Source organism: Canis lupus, chromosome 19 (genome assembly GCF_011100685.1).
Source record: "Canis lupus familiaris isolate Mischka breed German Shepherd chromosome 19, alternate assembly UU_Cfam_GSD_1.0, whole genome shotgun sequence".
NCBI lineage: Eukaryota > Metazoa > Chordata > Mammalia > Carnivora > Canidae > Canis > Canis lupus.
Window position 1 is genome coordinate 44,710,321 of NC_049240.1, and position 21,195 is coordinate 44,731,515.

The 21,195-nt window shown below is 33.8% G+C and overlaps 1 protein-coding gene across 1 annotated transcript in view; it reads right to left on the reverse strand.

The window, feature by feature from the left end:
• LRP1B (LDL receptor related protein 1B) overlaps positions 1–21,195 on the reverse strand; it is a 1,959,891-nt gene that overhangs the window by 601,287 nt on the left and 1,337,409 nt on the right. The window contains exons 30-31 of the mRNA XM_038565111.1: positions 8,134–8,308; positions 7,215–7,309 (exon numbers count right to left, since the gene is read on the reverse strand). Coding sequence (XP_038421039.1) covers positions 7,215–7,309; positions 8,134–8,308 — 270 coding nt within the window. The remainder of the gene's footprint in view (positions 1–7,214; positions 7,310–8,133; positions 8,309–21,195) is intronic.

Consider the following 21,195-nt stretch of genomic DNA (forward strand, 5'->3'; position numbering starts at 1 on the left):
ACCTTTGCCCCATATTTTGCTTTTTTAAAACCTGGAAGTATTTTCAGCATTCTGGGGGCAGTCTTTGAGACATGAGTCCATTGTCTTCCCAGTGCTGTTGGCCTCACTGAAATACATTTATTTCACCATCACTCCTTTCTCTGCCTTTGGATTTTGTCATTGGTGAGTGACTAAATCCAGTCTGTTTGGGTCCCCCAGAGCGGAGGGCTCTTGCGCTTCTATGTGTCAGCTACAATGCTACACTAATAGCAGTTCAAATTTGCATATAAAACAAACAAACAAAAATTTGCCCACTTATTTGCACCATGGCCCTAAACTATCCAGAGGAAAGAAAAAAATAAGTAAACAATAGAAAAAATAATAATTGTTTAAAAAAGAAAACAATAATCTGAAATGCTTCAGATTTTGTGTAAAGCAGTAAACAATATGTTATTGAATATATTTTAAGAAAACGGTTCAGGCACACAGTGAAAACACTAATTAAAAAACAGTTATTGTGCAACATTATTTTTAATCTATTTTAATCAGTGCCTATAATACTCTTGAAACCTGTATCATCTTACCTGGCCTCCATCTTACCCAAATAAAGAAGCTGAAGTGACTGAATATAGACAAGACTTTTTCTGCTATAGACCAATTCACAATGATATTTTTATAGTTAATTTACAGATAACAGTCTCTTTGGCCTATTGGAATAGATCAAAAATTACAATAATATGATCAGAATGAAGAAGGCATCACTGTACAAAGAATTTAGTTTTATTTTTACAGCTAGTACTAAGAGGACCTGTTGGTAAGTAGATTTTTGTCCTATTCTTTAATTTTATGAGAAATCTCTGAGGTGCTAAGGAGATCCAAACTGCCACAGAGGGATCCCTGGGTGGCGCAGCGGTTTGGCGCCTGCCTTTGGCCCAGGGCGCGATCCCGGAGACCCGGGATCGAATCCCACATCGGGCTCCCGGTGCATGGAGCCTGCTTCTCCCTCTGCCTGTGTCTCTGCCTCTCTCTCTCTCTCTCTCTGTGACTATCATAAATAAATAAATAAAAATTAAAAAAAAAAAAAAAAAAACAACTGCCACAGAATTAGGAGAGGGAGGAGAAAGAGCAAGAGAAGCTTGTGGAAAAGCAAATTTGGAAACCAAGTATCTCCAGTGTTTCCTCTCTAGCTAGTTGTGTTTTATTTATAGGCAGTTTTGTTGACATAATTCTTATACTCCATGCTTTGAGAAAATTATGAGTATTCCTACTCATCAGATAATTGAAGGGAATGCAACATAGATATTACTCAGATCAGTTAATATACACTTTCACAAAGTAATCTTAGTCAGCTATGATATATAAATAAATCTTGGACCCATTCAATCATGGAAGAGCCTGTTGTTATTGGATAGGAAACAGTGGTCACTTCATTCAGCAAATATTTGTTGAAGATCTACTTCCATGTCAGCATTGAGCTACAAGTTAGGACACATGGTAAATAAAACAGCTATGGTTCTAACTTTGTAGTTTCCTTTCTAGTTGGTAAACAAGTTATTCAAATATTCAACAAACAAACAGAAATCTAAAATAATGACAAGAGCTAAAAGGTGAAATGGTGCTAAGGGTGTCTTTTAAGAGACTTCGGCCTTGTCAAGAGAGGTCAGGAAAGCTTCTTTGAAGAAATCATATTTGAGTTGAAATCTGGCAGACAGCAGACAGACAGACACTTGAGATGGGAGGCATTTCTGGGCAAAGGAATATCTTGTTAAAATATACTGTTAGAGGAAAGAGTCTGGCAAATTGAGAGAAGCATAAAAGGAAAATATGGCTGAAGTGGATAACACTCAGGCATACTGCAATTCCTTTTAGACAGCAAATGCCATGAAGAAAGGTCTATTATCTCCCCCTTTTGTATTATTTCCCAGTAATTGGCACTCTGTAGGAACACATTTTTTTTTTCCCTTTTCTTCAAGAGGCCCACATACATACACCAACACAAGAACCCTTACCACATGTTCCTGACTCCTTCTCCTTCCTACATCATTGCTACAAAGCGAGTATTTCATAAAAAGCCATCTTTGCATCATCCACAGTGCATAGCATATGTTAACATTAGCCACTTAATGCATAAAATTGGATTTAAGAATAGTTATTTAGAGATGTTTGTTTTTCTTTCTTTTCCTTTTTTTTTAATTTATATATGTCTACTGAAACATTATGAAGCGTTTTTTTTTTTTTTTCTCCTTCTAGGTTAAAAAGGACATGTTATCATACTTTATAATAATCTATACCAAACATGCTAAATTCAATATAATGAAGTCATTACCTAGCCTCCATTAAGAAAGCATTGCTAATTAATGTCAGCTAAGTTTTGTCTACTTTCCATTTCTGCTTAATAGAGCTTTTACTAGATTTTATGTAAATATTTATAGAAATCCTATGTTTGTATCAACATACACAATTGCTGTATCTGTGGGCATACAGATCAGTGGATAAAATACAGGAAAGTTTGTGTTTAAAACTTGTGATGCTAGTTTAATGTGTCAATCTGTCTAGGCTATCATTCCCAGTTGTTCAATTAAACACTACTCTAGACTTTGCTGTGAAGGTATTTTGTAGAGGTGGTTACTTTTGCAGCCAGTTGACTTTAAGTTAAGGTATTATAGTACAAAGTCTAGGTGGGTTTGATCCAATTAGGTGAAAAGCCTTAAGACTAGAACTAAGATTTCTATAAGGAAGAGGAAATTGTAACCAAAGTCTAAGTTTAAGCTGCTGCCTAAGACTTTCCATCCTGCTCAAGGATTTCAGATTTGCCAGCTTCACAATCTCATCCAACAAATCCTTGTAATAAATCTTTTTGTATATCTATATTTATATAACTACATCTATCTATCTATCTATCTATCTATCTATCTATCTATCTATCTATCCACATACATTATTGGTTGTGTTTCACTCATGAAACCCTGACAGATACACAACTGTCTCCCATCTCCTATTGTACATCATTTTTCAGAGTCAGCAGTGAAGAATACATTAGTGTACACAATTCTTCACAAAGGATGTTTTTACTATATTTTAAATGAGTAAAAAAGAAACGCCAAAAAGAACCTATTATGCAAAGGCTTAATTTTATAGATGAGAAAATCCAAAACACATCTTATTATCTACACTACTGTGGCTTTAACAACCCCTGTCTTTAATGGTATAATTTACTATGTTAAGAAACCTTTGTCCTGTAAGTTAAGAGTTGAAGACAATTTTACTGCAAATTTCAGGAACTTCCTGGATACCTATCAACTTTCCAGTGAAAAAAAGCAACAAATGACACTTTATACATCAATACTCTTTGACTCACCTTCCCTCAAAATCTTTCTGTATCTACCAGTCCAAAATTATATAATAATCTTTACCCAATAATCCTAACCAAGCATCCAACTGAAACACCTGTCCTATACCAGACTTCAAAATCTTAATCACTATTTCAATGTTGCTTTTCCCTGAGACACTGCTAAAACATTGATGACTTAATATTCTCCCTCAGTGTGGGAAGTACGAAACTCAGCTTTGACTAAGCAATAGGTTGTTTTAGGGATATTCTGAAGAGCCAGCTTTATCACAGAGAAGAGATGAGTAAACACTCATATATTTGCTACTAAGACTGAATAGTATTATTTTACTATATTTAATTTGAATCTTTTTATGAAATATGAAATAAATGTTACTATACAGTAAAGTCCCTTTTGATAAAGATGAAAGGAGAGCATTATTGCTCCTTCCCAAAGTGAACACCTGTCATAAAATTGGTGTGCATATTTCCAGCTTACCAATTTCTACCATTTTATAAATATATTCATCCAGGAGCAATACATATTAATGTTTTATGTTTCATTTTGAACTTACTTAAGTGGTACCATTCTGCTAATTACTTTTTTCACTCAATGTTTCTGAGATCTATTTATGTCTTTTTGTATACATATATACATAAACATAGCTGTATTTATATACAGGATTTCAGCATGTAAACATGCTGTATTTATTATACTCATTCCTCTTTTGATGAAAATTTAGGTTCTTTCAATGATGCATTGAATATCCTTGTTACTTGTATCAATGATATATTCTTTAGAGTATATAAGTGTAGAGTTGCTGGACATAAGATATTGCATATGTACCTTTAAATCTAAACATAGTTCCAAAGGTAGACACCATTATCTCTAGCTTATGGATAATAAAACCAAGCCTTTGAAAAGGAAAGAAGAATGTTTAAAGTCACACAGTTAAGCATCAAAGCAGAGATTCAAATCCCTATTTGTTTGGACTAAAACTTTTTCCCCAACCATATTGTCCTCACACAACAAAGGAAATGTTTCATGTCAATATGAAAATCACTAAGTTGTCCTTAGTTTCCAACTTCCTGAAGTTCATTCTTCCTCTTGTGCTCTACATCTTGAATAATTGAACTCACTTAATTTGGAATGGGGAGTTAAAGATGGCAACTGTTAGCAGATGTGTTAATGACTTACCAACACAGAAATATCACTCATTTAGGGAAGCAAGGGAAAACAGGCAGGAGATTACTTCAGCTGCTGACTTGCTTCCTATGTACATCAAAAATAAAGATATCTGTGGGCAGAAGTGCAGTAGGATACCTTGGGGTGAGGATTTGCCACAGATCATCCAGATATCCAAACACATAAAAAGGGAAAGTGCTTTGTTACATTTATGTATGGACAACACAGTCTCTCATTCAGCATTGCAGGAACCATCAGTCTTAGCACCTGGCTAACGTGATTAGTTAGCTAAAGTAGAAAGTTAGAGTAGGAACTTGCAAGTAACGTCTATTTGTAAAGAACTACAAGAAGAAGATGAGAGCCCAGTTGTCTTTTTGCTCGAGGGCCTATGTTGGAAAGATATGAGAGTAGAATCCAGCTACTTCAAACTTGTTTACCTCTTAGCATTAGTAGCAAAATAATATAGAGGTTAAATCCTCACATTTGCATAATAATTTGTTCATCTCAGAGGCTCACTTGGTACATATATTCCCTCTGCAGGATTTCTACGGATTCTATTGTATGTTTATTCTTCATTGAACACCATTTATACTTCCAATACTGCAGACAATCAAATCATTCATATTCCAGTCTATTGGACCCAATATACATTGTATTATTACTCCTGACAGATTCTATTATTAAAGGCCAGATGTTCCCTTAATACATTTTCCTCATTTGATCCTCATGGGAACTTTATAAAATAGACATTTTGTCTTGATTTTACAGATGAGGAAAGCAAGTACTACCCAAGCTAACACTAATTTGCTGAAGGTCACTGAGGTAAATTTACTTAATGGGATCTAAAATGATTTAGGTTCTTGTGTCCCTTAAGGGAAAGGGCAGTGTCAAATTTTTATCAACAAGCCCAGTACAAAATCTGATGCCCAGTACAAAATCTGATACTCAATAAAAATCTGTTTATTGAATGAATGAATGACTTGCAAGCCATATTCAATGATGCTGATTTAAGGCATAGTTTGCAATGAGGTTCTGGGTTACTTTGGTTAAAGTGGTGTATCTTCCACAAATTAAAATTAAAAAGTACCATTTTGAATTTATTTTAGAGTAGTTTTCAAATATAACAATAACTGAAATGGTATAGACATCTAATATTTGTTATTAAATATTGAATCCTCACGCATATACAATTAAAAATATCACTTAGTGCATAACACTCGAGGGTCAACCACAAAGTATAAACAGTAACATTCTTTTTCTTATAAATGTTCTTTGCATAAGCTGCTAGATATTTTTTTTAAATTTATTTTGAGTAGGGGAATGGATATTTAGTATTAAAGAAGATAAGGTTTTCTCATTATAGAAACAAGCATATAAATTAACACTTTGGTGTAACCTGTGGCTACCACATTACAGTGTAAGGACTTTATTTGCTCATACTATTTTCATCATACTCACTTTTCCATATTAAATATTCTCAACAATTCTAGATAAGCACCAACTGAATTGCTTGAGTCCAAATGAAGTCTTTTGTATGGGTCCTAATCTTGTAAAGGCCCTTGTTTCTTTTGTCCTATCATTTTCAACACAGAAGTACTAGCATTTCAATTTGCTTTTAATTTCTAACACTACCTTGAATTCCAATTGTGTATCAAATCTTAGAACAGCCAGTCCAAAGAAAAGAGCTGTTAATATCATTTTCTATCAGAGGTTTATTCTATAGACTACATGGAAAGAATTATTATTGTAAATCTTGGTGATACTACACCTTTACTGAATCATAACTAGTAAAAATGAACAACCTCACCTAAGGATACTACCACATTGCTAAAACTAAGACCAATTGTTAAAAAGCTTTATGGTGAATTGATTTCATCCCCAGAATTTAAAAATATACTATGTTCATTTCAAAGCAAAATAATGTTTTTCTTCTGTATATTTCATCATTTGCATTTAGTATGATATCAAAATCTAAGTTCATTATTAGATTTTTTTTAAAAGATACTTGAGATTACAAACAGGCAATGCAATAATTCTTGCCTCTTAAGGAAATAGATGAAAATATGAAGAAAGAGTGATTAGGATTTGAAAATATATATGTAGATAATGTAAAGATATCTGTGTAAATATATACATATTACCTTCTAAAAGAATCTTTGTAGTTAAAATTTTAAAAGATGTTTTACGAATATACATCAGAGCTTTCTTTCAGCACCATAGGGTGTTACCTAATGATTTATAATGGTTAACAAAGGTAGAATAACAAACCAAACAAACCTACTGCATAGTGAATAGAACTCCTGAAAACTAAATACTGAATATTTAAATCATTATAATTATTAATAATGACACAACAATGATAATCAGGGGAAGCCATAGTACATTATATTCCCACTATAGCAATGTATCAGATATTCACCACTGAGAGTAAGAGATTCATAAATTATGTCAAGTTTTAAGTGACTTCAGTACTAAAGATATTATGAAAGTACTCATATCAAAAGAACTTATCTTCTTACCCACAAAAAGAATGTTTTCTCCTTACCCAACACAGACTCAATGGATTCAATGAGATTGATAAATTCCTGATTGAATGTATATTACTAATCTGTAATATTTTCTTTCAGTGTCTAGATCAAATATACATTGTAGGAGTACAGATCTGTCATATTAAAAACTGCAGTGATTATTGAAAACAACAACAACAAACCAACAACTTACCAACTGGTTCCTTTTGATTCTGAAAGAGAATCTTGCTATTACTGCCATCCATGTTTGCCATGTTAATTGTGTTTCCATCTGTCCAGTAGAGTTTCCTTAATTTAAGAGATATGGATTTAAAATATTAGATATAGACCTACTTGTTAACTAGACACATACGCTGAGGAATAAAGTTAATGTCAAAGTAAATTCTTGGTGTAGGATTAATTCTTTTTTTATGAAGGGGCCAAATTGGTGAGCCATTTGGATGGTAATGTGCATGTCTGCCTGGGAAGAAAGCACCCCTCTTGCTTTTTCCTGTCATTAAAGGACAATCACCTCACTTCCATTTTCCTCCAACATATACAACTGAAATATTTACCTATGACTACAGTAAATTATTTCCATGAAGTAACTTATCAAGCTTGAATCCTCTCGGTTTAGAGAAACCAGATACCAAAGAAGAAAACAAAATCTATTCAGCTGTTCCCCTTGAAAGCACTGGAGAGAAAGTATTTAAATCCCACCTAGGCTCTCTACCCGGATACATGATGATTAGCTAGAAGATGGGAGAATCTGATTTACTGATTTACAGTGACAATAACATCAGCACACAGTAAGTAAGCTATTAGCAACTGGTGTTTGAAATGAAATTGGTGACTTTTCCTTTCATCTGCTTTTTCTATTCTTCTTTATTCTGAACTGTTATTCCTCAAAAACATAAACAAAATCTTACAAAAATGTATAAAAGTCTGGTTTTATGCAGATAAAAGAAATCTCTAACCAGGGATCTCTTTTACAATTTCCAAATTCTTTTTTTTTTTTTAACTGTATAGCTGATATGTCAATCCCTCTGAATTAAACAAAGTTTTTATATAAAATCGGGGCCAAAATGTGTGAAATTTTTGAAAAACCTTACAAAAAAATAATCATACTTTACCCCCTGACTGGGTGAGCTGCAAGACACTGTGGCTTATCGATTCCGTGGATAATTGAGGTTTTCAAAGAGCCATCTAGTCGTGCCACATTAATTTGTGTTTCATCAAATTCGGAGCTAACCCAATATAAATTACGTGAGACCCAATCCACTGCTAGTCCTCTGATACTCTGAATATCTGTAAAACAGGAAAGAGAAAATTAAAAGTGAATGAAGTTTCTCATCCTTTTTGACTTTCCAAGTAAGTTATTTTCAGTTTCAGGGAAAATTTAATTTACACTTTAATTTGTTAGCTAAAATTGTACAAGATTGTAATCTCATTCCCTTATCAGCCCTTCTTAAGACATGAATAATCATTAATGTTTTACTGCTGAGCCATTTGAAAACCTGAAGCAACAATTAGCATTGAAATTACACTAACATTCAATGATTCACTAGTAAACACTTAGGAGCAGACTCAGGAAGCCCTCTTATGGGCCAAGGTGACCAAAATTCAAATTAGAGTAATAGCCTCTCCAGTTGGTAGCACATCTTTCTAGTTAGGAAAAAGTACTTGTGGGCCGTCAACAAATGGGCTATTTTGTGTTTTAAAGTGCCAATTTGTTCCTGAAATGAAATAAAACAATTCAACTTTCCTAAAAAAAAAAAAAAAAAATCACGAGTTGAACATCTTTCAAAATAGATAATTAACAGAAATTGACTGAGATACGAGCAAAGAAACAAAATCCTTTTAATATTCCTCCAACGTGAATTCTACAGAAATTACTGAAATCTAATTAAGTTTCGATTCATTACAGCCAATATGAATATTTAGGTTGTTATTCCTTGATTATTTAATTAGGCACCTTTTTAAAAATGATAGAATTTAGGCTTAAATGCAATTGTATGCTTTAATTAAAGAAACAAATGAAAATCAAGTACTTAAAATGATGGATTCCATAAAATCTTTTTAATATATTTACTAGAAAGTCTTTTTAACACATTAACCTATAAAGTAGGCCAGCTTAGTCCCCCATCTGTGGCTCTTGAATAGTTTAATTTGGTTTTGTCTTTATTTCACAAAGTTTTGTTACTGGTAAATATACTGAAACTGTAGGGCTCTTTAGGCCAGTGTTACTCAAATTTATAAGACACTCAGAGATTGTTAAAAGGAAGACTGATTCAGTTGGTCTGAGGAGAGGGCCTAACATTCTGCAAGTCTAACCAGCTCCCAGGCACTGCTTCAAAGCAGTGGTTCCAATCCACATGCATCAGAGCAGCTGTTGCTTAGCTTTTCAAACTATGTCTTCCATTTTTATCATTTTTAAAAGATGCCATGAGGTTAGATTTTCATATGAAAAGTGAAACCACCAGATTTGTGAAATTTGCTAATTATTTCAAAATTTAAAAGACCAAAATAAGACATGGAGACTTTGTCAACCCAGTTCTAGGTTGGTCATAACAGTAGTCTGGGCATGGTAGGATCTGCCCCATGCTTATGTCCTCCACTCTTGACAGAGCCTATTCTCTGCTCAAAAATCCTCCTACTCTTTCTAAACAACATTTAGTCACAGCCCCCTGAGGAGATATTCTCCATATTTCAATTCTCCTCTAATCAACAATCTCTCCTCTGCAATTTATCTGTCATCATTAATTTACTGGTAAGTTGGTGAATCTGGAATATGAGCTTTATTTCTCAACCCAACACTTGAAATTTCTTTTTATTTTCAGTTATCCTCACCAGATCCCTCTTTTTCAGAAAAAGTAATACAACACCTCTGTAAAGCTAAATCTGCCATGTCTGATACTTATTTATTTGCCTCACCGAGGATATTTATTCCTTCCTCTCCTTCCCCCTCTGGACGTAATTGGTTGCTGTGAGACAATCTTGCATTTATAATGAGAAGATTTGGCTTTATGTTCTAGGTTGGGTGCCTATTTTTTTTTCTTTAATCAAGTCACTTAAATTTCAACCTCCATTCTTATTAAGAAAATGAGGCTGATTACAGATAATACACAGGATTGCTGTGAGTATCACATTAGATGATGTTTATTTAAGCAGTTTAATGCAGGGTTGAGAGGTATTTTGCCAATCCAGACTTAGTACTTTCTGTATTTTTACCCTGGGTTGCTAGGTATTGGCAAAAATAACAATATGTTTTCATTTCCTCTAAAATATATGTTACTCAAAGGTTTTGTTTTTTTGTTTTTGGCTCTTTCCGCTGCTCAAAATTTATTTCTGATTGACTCCTAATCACATGGTTTAGAGAATACGTTGCACTCCTAAATTGGAAAGCACAGCCAAATGTAAGCTATTAATACCTATTTAGTCCTTGTCAATTCTCTGGTTCATGCTCTTTCAAATCTATTTCTGTCTTTAATATTGCAATAGAATCCAGTCTTTTTCCTCATGCAACCAAATGATTTAGTTGCTGCCAAGTTATTTTTCTGACTGGAGAGCTCTGCATCATGACCTTTGTTTGTCCCAAAGATATTCAACAACTTCCAACCACTCAGAAAGTGATGTCTAAATTCCTTACCCTGGCTTTCTATATAATCTGAATAGAACTATGCTTCCAATTTTATTTTTCACTATTTTTAACCAATTACCTCATCAGTCATACTGATGTTTTCAGATTTCCAGACTTGTCCTGACCTTTCTAACCAATAGGGAATTACCTGTACCTCATACCTTATCACATCTCCACTTACGTGAATCTCATACAAAAATAGTCTAGCTGATAGGCAATATCACCTTTCAACCACAAAAATCTAATCAATTCTCCTATATACCCCAGCCAGAAAGTTTGTCTTTATCTACCTAACACAACAAGACTATATCTGGTCAATTTCTTTGTACTTAATGAATTAGATAATTATTTGTTGACATAGTACTACTCTCACATATACTTCTTGAGGGTAGGAACTTAGCTAATCTTTGTAGCTTCCCTCCCCAAATGTATACAACACTGCTTTCAACACAAATATGTTTAATGAATTGATGAATAGATTCATGACATGAACAATCTGTAATTTTAAGGATATCTGAGCTGAGTTAGAAATATCAGATAAGGTCCTCAATTTATTCTTAGGAGTAAATACATATGTATCTAAATACATACTTACCCAATATTAATTCTCATGCTCTAGCCTTACCTTTTTTTCTATCCACTAGATTAGAGTTTCTCATTTTCAACATTAAATCTAAAATAGAAATGTTGTCTTTTTTTCCTTTTTGACCATAACTAATACCCACATCTATTGTGTTTGTTTGTTTGTTTGTTTGTTTGTTTTTAAGTGACCTAGTAAATTCACCATAAGGGTAGGGAGAGGTAAAAGCTCCTATATATTTGGTGAATTTTGTTTCCTTGATTAAAATATTGAAATGATAAAATCTGACTCTTAACCTCTGTTTTCAAGTCAAAGACTTCTGAGCAAATTTCTCAGAGGGTTCAATTTTCTATATTCAGGGACCCTTATCTTTTGAACTAAAATAGATTAGACATTTTGAAAAGCCCTTCATTGCAATTTGTTCTCTGAAAAATGATAAATTGTAACTTTTAAATTATTTATCAAATTCACAAGACAGGAAAGTCTCTAAGTGCTAACACAGACTTGTATGTTAGCTAAAACCATAAAGGAAGGCAAGTAGGAATACAGAGGCTGGTGCAGCTACAGGGACAAAAACTTGGGAAATCAAATCAAATGATAATCTAGAGATTTGTGGATCTGGAGATTTGTGGATAGTTGCTTAGTACAGTGAGTTCAGTCTTTAAATGCACAAAGACTAGGAGAGCTACACAAGAACAATACTAGGTATATTAGAAGGGTAGATATTATTACTGATAGGTGAATGGGGAAAAAAAAAATCTTCCTGCCTGCTTAAAAAGAATAATAACTTAAAAATAAAAACAAGACTTATTTTCTCTGTTTTTTCTCTGGGTACAGAAAATAAAACACAACAAAACCAAACCAAGCCCAAACCAAATAATACAAATAAGCAAAAACTTTAAGTATAGGTCTATACTGGAGTAAGAAATTACTAATTTATAAACAAGATATCCACTAATTAGGTAGGGGATAAACCAAATTCAAGTGATTTATAGTTTGTAATGACTCCTCCTTTCTCTAGCAGAGGCAAATTCAAATTCCCAATTTTGAGGTCATTCTCATTATCAGAATAAGAGATAAAACACAAAAAGAAATGAAACATAAGACCAAGAGTTAAGAGAAAATTAACAACAGATTTAAACCTCCAAATCCTACATGTTTTTACATTATTTTGCAAGATAAAGAAAAGTGAGTGGAATATTTTGAAGGAAAGAATATTTTGAAATAATAAAAAAGCCAATAATTTATTTATTTATTTGTTTGTTTGTTTTTAAAGATTTATTTATTTTGTACAGAAAGTGTGTGTGGGTGAGGAAGATTCCTCTTTGAGTGCAGTGCAGAGCCTGATGTGGGGCTCAATCCCATGAGCATGAGATCATGACCGGAGCAGAAATCAAGAGTCAGACACCCAATCAACTGAGCTACCCAGGTGCCCTGCCAATATGTTATTAAAAACAAAACAAAACAAAACAAAACTCTTGGAAGACATAAATGCAAACCAAAAATTACTTTTAAATATTTGTTACATGATATTAAAAAAGGAACAATTAATTAAATGGATTAACCAGCAGCTTAGACACAATTCAGCCCGTAAACTGAAAACAAATTGAAGGAGTCAGCCAGAGCCTACACAGAGAAGCAAGGAGGTTAAATGAGTTGGAGAATGGATAGTCTGGTAGATCTAGTCAAAGTTTCCTAAGGAGGGAATAGACTAGGTTAGAAAAAATGGTCAGAGATAATATTTGAGGGTTTTTTCCTCCCTAGGCTGATGTAAGACATGATCCCATAGGAGGCACAACAGACTGTAGGTGGCTAAATAAAAAAAAAATTGTCATTAAGACAAAGAAAAATATTAAAAACATCTAGAAAGAAAAGATGCACCATCAAAAAAAGAATGATAGATAAACACAAGATTCTCAAGAGCAATAAAGAATGCGAAAGACGGTGGAATAATATCTGCAAAGTGTTGAGAGAAAATAACGCAACCTGAAATTTGTATTCAACAAAAGTATCTTTACATCTACCTTTGAACAAAACAACATTTTTACTTTTAAAAAAATGAGCAAAAGGATTGAAATAGACATTTCTCCAATGCATATGTAGAAATGGCCAACAAGAAGAACATGAAAGGATGTTCAACATTACTAATCATTAGGAAATGCAAGTCAAAGTCACAATTAGAGATCACCTCACATCTGTTGAAATGGCTACTATAAAAACAAAAACAACCACTGAGTTTTAACAAGGATGTGGAGAAACTGTTACATTTCTATGTTGGTAGGAATGTAAAATAGTGCAGCCTCTGTGGGTAACTACATGGCAGTTTCTCAAAAAAATTAAAAATAGAATTACCATATGATCCAGAAATTCCACTTCTGGGTATATACCCAAAAGAATTGAAAGTAGGGTCTTATAGATACACTTATGTTCACAGCAGAATTATTCACAGTAGCCAAAAAGTACCAACAACCCAAATGTGCATTGATGGATGAATGTATAAAAATTGTGATACATACGTACAGTGGGATATTATTCAGCCTTTAAAAAAATTCTGACACTTGCTACAATATGGATGAACCTTGGAGACATCTTGCTGTGTCAAATAAGCCCTTGACAAAGAGGCAAATGCTATATGATTCCACCTAAATGAGGCTCCTAGAGTACTTAAATTCATAGACAAAGGAAGTAGAATGGTGGATACTTGAGGAGTAGAATTATCAGGAGTTGTGAGGAGCGGATACGGGGGCTGTTTTTTAATGGCTATAAAGTTTCAGTTTTACAGGATGGAGAGTTCTGGAGATTGATTCACAATGTGAATGTACTTAAAAGTATTGATTTGTACACTAAAAAGGGTCAAGATGATATATTTTATGTGTATTTAGCTGTGATTAAAAAAAACTATCTTTCAAAAACAAAAGCTAAGTTAATGTATTTTCAGATACTATATCAGATTATCACTAAACTAAAGGAACATTAAAAGACCTAAGCCAGAGAGAAGAAAAATAATGACAGAAAAAAAGGCCTTAGATGAAAGAGGAATGGGGTAATTAAATAAATTGGTCAATGTGTAGATAAATCTAAATGGAAAATACACACACACACATACACACATACACACACACAATGTCTGTCAATTCTCTGTGAAATTTCTTTCTTTCTTTCTCTTTTCCTCCTCTCTGAGTGGACCAGCTTATACCAGCATCTTGTCTGAAATTGGAGCAAGAAGGAGGAGATCCAAACTCTCATAAATTTCTGAGGCATCTGGTTATATCTAATCAAAACTCATTTGAGGTGGGTTTCTGGGCAATTATGTATCTGTTCTTAGGGACAAAGTGTTTATTTTTTATTTTTTTAAGCAAATTTGTAACAGCTTCCCAATGCTTCCTCAGGGAACTTTGTAAATACTAAATATTCTATTTATTAGCAACTGTGAGAAGCTGTAGATACACACACATATTAGTATATTTAACACATGGTGTACAATTTCATAAAACATCCATAAATCCACAATCCAGCCTAAGAAATAGAATATTACAAATAATGTACGACCTTTCTATGTACATATTCACTAAGTTTATGTTTCTTCAACTCTGAACAATTTAGTGTTTATTATTGTCTTGGTGTTGTCAGTTTTAAGACATGTATGTGTCCCAAACCAACACTGTTTTTTTTTTTTTCCCTAGAGAATTTGAAGCAGAATTGCAACTTTTTCACTAATCATATCTCAAAATCTCCTAACCCTATCATTATTGATATTTTATAGGAACAACTTACTCCTGATTTGGGAAAATGTCTGAAGTAAGGCTGTCCTTTTGTTCTCATCTGAATCAATGTCTCCAACATCTTTCCAATGATTTGGTTAACTTCACCTCTCTCCCAGACATCAGATTTGATTATTTCTATATCTACCATACCTTGATATCTGTCACTTTCTTATACCTCTCATTGTTTTAGTCTAATTTTTGCTCTAGATTTAGAACATTTCTTTTTTTCTTTTAAAGATGTTATTTATTTATTCATGAGAGAGAGAGAGAGAGAGAGAGAGAGGCAGAGACACAGGCAGAGGGAGAAGCAGGCTCTATGCAGGGAGCCCGATGTGGGACTCGATCCTGGGTCTCTAGGATCAGGCCCTGAGCTGAAGGTGGCACTAAACTGCTAGGCCACCTGGGCTGCCCCAATTTAGAACATTTCTTAACCTTATAGCTTAATCCTTATCTTTTTTTTTTTTTATTCAGTCTTTTAGATTTCCACCTAATTTATCTTCAAAAGAGTTTGAATCACCAATAACTAGCTGTAAAAGTCTTCAGTGGTTTCCCATTGTCTTTGGGGGAAAAAATTACAAAACTAGCTCCTCATCCTGGTGTAAGACCCTCTGTGCTCTGCTGTCACATTAACCTTATAATTTATTCTTCTTGAAGGTCTAGTTACTGCTCACTGCTTGTTCTTCCCTACATATAAACTATCCAGGGCTTGTGACTACTGATATGGCAACCTGGAGTGATGGAGCTACCATTTACCCCCAAGGTCTATTTTGACTATTTCCTAAGTGAGTACTTTGATGATTCCATATAACTTAATATTCTTCGTGCTAATTTTCTAAGTAGCTTATACCCTTATTAAACTACATATTTCATTCAGCCTTATACTTTAGTTGTTTATATCTCATTCTTTTACTAGATATGAAGCTGCCTGAGGTTATAGACTGTCTTAGCTAAATAAAGCCATCTCCCCACCCATCTAATGTTCCACATATAGAATCCACATATAGAATTTCCCTATGGGCCAGGACACCTCGGTCGCTCAGTGGTTGAATATCTGCCTTTGGCTCAGAGTGTGATTCCAGAGTCCCAGGATGGAGTGCCATATCAGGCCCCCTGCGTGGAGCTTGCTTCTCCCTCTGCCTGTGTCTCTGCCTCTCTCTCTCTCTCTCTCAAGAATAACTGAATAAAATCCATTAAAAAATATAAAGAATAGACATAGGGAGTTTGGCTCATTTAGCATTTATTGCTATAGATAATAGTTCTTAATGAAATGGCATTTATAGGTATGGTTTTGCCTTTATTCTTTCTTTTTTTTAACTTTTCTCTTTTTTTAAATCACAGATGTTGACATTCTTCTACTGAAAAATTTCCTGGGTGAAAATGAACATTGAAAATCCTATTCAGAAATAGGCAAAACAACAGATGTTCCCTATCCAAATTTTCTACTTGAATTCAAGGCCTGGCTCCAAAAACTAGATCTCACTGTTATTACTGACCTGTTTTCATTTCCTTCGTTCTCTCTGGACCAGTTTTCACAATAGTTTTTTTTTTTTTTTTACCCCCCAAGCATTTTTATTACTGGGTACAATTAAATATGGTTTCTTGCAAAATAGAGGGAATGAATCAATCTTTAGTACTCACTTACAAAATAATGTTTGGCAGAAGTGGATAATAATTTCAAATAATAAAAGGAAATCTACTTTGAAATGAGTCCAATGAGATTCAAAGTATCATTGAGAATTAAATTTTACATAGTAGCAATGTGATCAAAAGGTCTACATTTAAAGAGGCTTATATTTTTGTAGTTAAAAAAGCATATTATTATATGATAATTCCCTACCATATAAATGAATGTTCTTTATAAACAGATACACTTCTAATTTGTATTAATTCCTTTTGTTCATTTTAGCATCTGCTTAACAGTCCAGTTCTTTCAGATAGTACATGATTCTAGAACTAAAAGAATACTTTGTTCAATCAATGGTACTTGCCCAAAGTTGAATCCTTAATTTTCCAATGGTGAACCATTCACTTTGCCCTAGAATAATCAGATACATCAAGAGTTTTTCCAATAAAAAGTGACTTTTTATTGACAGCAGCCTGGAATCTCATACAGCTGCCAACCTATCTCTAAAAGCTTTTTCTTATATTTTAGAATAACCAGTAAAACTGTTGTCAGTGGGATGGATAATCCATATACTTCACTCATGTGCTACTAGGTGAACTGAGCAGAGCATGCTGAGTGTATATTAAGTGAACATGGGAAAGAAATATTTGTACAAACCATGTGGTTATAATAAAGTTTCTGCTCTCTACTTGCTGAAGTTTCTTATTTGCAAAAGAAAGGGACTTTTGGGGGAAAAACAGCATAGCTTTAGTGTCAATCCAAACTTGGATCTATCAAAGCTCTGGTATTTCCTAGCATGGCAAACCTGAATTAAATGTCTCCTCATTTTTAAAAACAGAAAGTAACAATTACATCAAAGCACTATATGGGGAATAAATGATAGATAAAAGAAGCACAGATACAAATGTAAAAACTCAACTATGTAACTCCCAATGTATATAAGGAACTTTAAGGTCTAATGATGTCTTCTTTTTTCTTACTATGTTAATTGGAAGTTAATTTCTTGCTATGTTAACTTAGAGTTTGCAGAAGACAATCTTTTATCCAGTAAGGTATAATCATGGGCAGTATATAAGTACTCAGGAGAAGCAACTGAGCATTAAAGGACAATACCCAGCCCCTTAGGATGAGGTCCCAAATTCTCTTATTGTAGGGTGATAAGCATGACAGGAGCTCTAAACATACACTCTTGAGTGTGAATGCGTCTCCATTATTTCCTCACTTTGTTTCTGAGAGAGTTTTAGCTTTCACAAGCTTAAGCTTTCTCATCTGCAGAATGAAAGTAATTCTTAATAATAGGTTTGTAAAGATTACATAAGATTATAGTGCTTGCCACATTAACGGCAGCTAGTATTGTTCATCACATCAGAAAAATAAACCTGAAAGCATCAATAATTGAAAAATATCTGGACCAAACAATGACTCAAGGATAAAAATTAATTACCACCAGAGTCAGGCTGCAGACCACTAGCAAGAACATTGCCATGAATTGTTAGTTATTGGGCAGCCCAGGTGGCTTGGCGGTTTAGCGCTGCCTTCAGCCTAGGGCATGATCCTGGAGTCCCCGGATCGAGTCCCACGTCAGGCTGTCTGCATGGAGCCTGCTTCTTCCTCTGTCTGTGTCTCTGCCTCTTTCTCTGTGTGTCTCTCAAATAAATAAATCTTAAAAAAATGTTTTTTCTTAGAATAAAATATTTTTGTTTTTTGTGAAAGAGGCAAATATACATATAATAATAAATATTTGTTAATTTATACTATGAATGCATCTGTAGCCATGTGTTAGTATTTATGCTTATAATGAAGTGTACTTTGTACAAGTCATGTAACAAATAGCTTGTGTTGGTAGTACATAAATTAAGGACAGCTTAGTATATTTGGATACAGAGAATGGCAAGGCAGGTGAATTATTTCTCAAGCCCTTTATGAAGGCTTGTCCCACAGAGCTTCAGAGTTTTCTCAGAAAATGGTCTGTATGTGGCAACAGACAAATGTAGAGACTGATTTTTGAAGCAAGTTTTACATTAGACTTAGGCTAAGTAAGATAAGGAAAGAAAGACTCTCTCAAGAAAAAGTCCAGTAGAGGAAGTACAGCAAAGTGAGAATATGTAGAGGCCAACATAAGAAATAAGAGAAAGGTCAGACAGATGCTCACAGGGAATCTAAAAGATGAAAGGATAAAATAAAGTACAATTACTGGCAGGATTTGAGATACTTTGATGAGCTCACAAGCTGAACTGTCAAAAGTTCATCTCAAGCTTTCTATTAATGGAAAGATAAATCAGTCCTTAACAAGGTTTCACCCTGGAAGAAAGGAAAAGGAAAAGGCAACATCATTCAACTTGTAGGGTAGCCAGAAATGAAGGACTTATCTTTGACAATGCCTATTTCTCAACCTTCATATCCAATTAATTAAGTTCCTTTATATTTTCACTCTTTTATATTTCTATAATCCTTTCTCATTTCTCTATCTCTGTTTTTTTTCTTTCTAGTCCAGGTTTCTATCACATCTTACTAAAACCACTATACCAGTCAATGAGTTGGTCTCCCAGAGTCCGTGGCTCACCTACCCCTCCACCTCAGACCTCTTCAATTCTCTACTAAACCTAAAAGCTAGAACAATATTTTCCAAAGGCAAACCTAACCATATAGCTCCCCCCGCACCTTAAAAGACTTCCTTGGTTCTCATTAGTTTCAGTACTAACATAAAAATCAACAACTTATATTTATTTATTTATTTTTAATTTTTATTTATTTATGATAGTCACAGAGAGAGAGAGAGAGGCACAGAGACACAGGCAGAGGGAGAAGCAGGCTCCATGCACCGGGAGCCCGACGTGGGATTCGATCCCGGGTCTCCAGGATCGCGCCCTGGGCCAAAGGCAGGCGCCAAACCGCTGCGCCACCCAGGGATCCCTCAACAACTTATAAAGGCTTATAAAAGCTAGATTTAGTTTCTATTTATTTATCTCCATCAGCTTGTATAGTGTGTGCCTCTTGTTTTGTGCTCCATGCTATTCAGCCAATATTGCTTCTCCTTCAATGTCTTATAATATATAAAATATTCCAATATTTGTAAAAATGATTGAATTAATGATTATTGATCCTAATGAACATATGTATTAACTGTTATTATAACTGTTATTATAACTTAGGAAAGAAAGAAAATACCATTGCTCAATTTTTGGTTAATAGTTATAAACAGAGTCCCTTAAATGAGAATAAGTCTTTGTGATTTTCTCAAAGACAAATTTATCAAATTACTATTAGATACCAATCTATAATTATAGACAGAAAATTGTTCCTCACATTTTTTAGAGGTATAATATCTCTTACTTCATGTAATTCACAAAGCCTTTTCGTAAGGATTTCAGAATTCATGATAAAATGCTTAAACAATTTTCTGTTACACTTTGATGAATTTCTTATGAGGAGATCACCTGTCAGTCTTAGAAGGCACCTAATGTCCTTTAACTGATATTTTAAGATGTTTAATAACCATTACCTAGTCTAACAATGATTATCCATTTTTTCCTCCCCTCTGTAAAACATCCTGAACAAAGAGGAGATCTTTGCATTCGCCTTTTTATAAAGGTTCTTCTCTTACAGCAAGTTTGAAATAAATATTTGAACAAGCTTCTAACCAATTCATTCAAGTTGCTTTAATAGTACTAAACTTAGATGAGTAAAGAGCTAGCATAAATAAAAGAGCACTTTAGTGGTCAAAGGCTCTCAGATCTACTAGTGATACTCAATCCAGCTTTATAAGTATGATATGTAGAAACTCTTGAAAATCTGTGAATTCAAAACCTGCACTTCTTATTGCTTTCATTAAGAGATTGATCATTCCTCAAATAAGGTCTGATTTAAAAATTTTAGTATGCTTCAAAGCATGAGAGTGTGATATATCTGTATGGATTACTGATCACCCTTTCTTCTATCCTCTTCCAAATCACTCTTTCATGCTTATGAAGCATGGAATTGAATTGAAACAGTCTTGTTTGGTTTTGCAATCATGGAAAAAAGCAGATATTCAATGAAGATACACTAAGCTACTGATAACAACAGTAACACCAACTGACCCAGAAATCACAATACACCAAGTTTCAAACAAAGGCTAGGATAATTCAATGCTAAATATTTAAAGTTCAACTACTGCATTTGCATATATGTCTCACTTTACTTCGACCATATTTTCTACTTTGGGGAAAGTTACTTTAAAAAAAAAGGATTACTTTAATGACATTTACCAATAACCTATGATTCGACATGCTAGGTCAAGAGGTAGACAGAAATAAGTTCCCTGTCTTATTTGTGTAGTCTAGTTCTGTAGAAATTTATGCAAAAAGAAGTTGATAATAAGTTTGAGTGAGAGGAGAAAATCAGTCCTTTCCAGTATCCTATATTTTCTGTATGCACAAATTACTATTCCCCCATCACCCCATCAGCAAAAAAGAGTCTTCAAATATGTTTGTTTAGAAGTCCATAAATTTTAAGGATATCCCTTTTAAATTTTTTTCTTCTTTTGAAATGAAATTTTTAGTTATCAAACGACTATGTGCAACATAATTATAGCATTCTACAATTGTA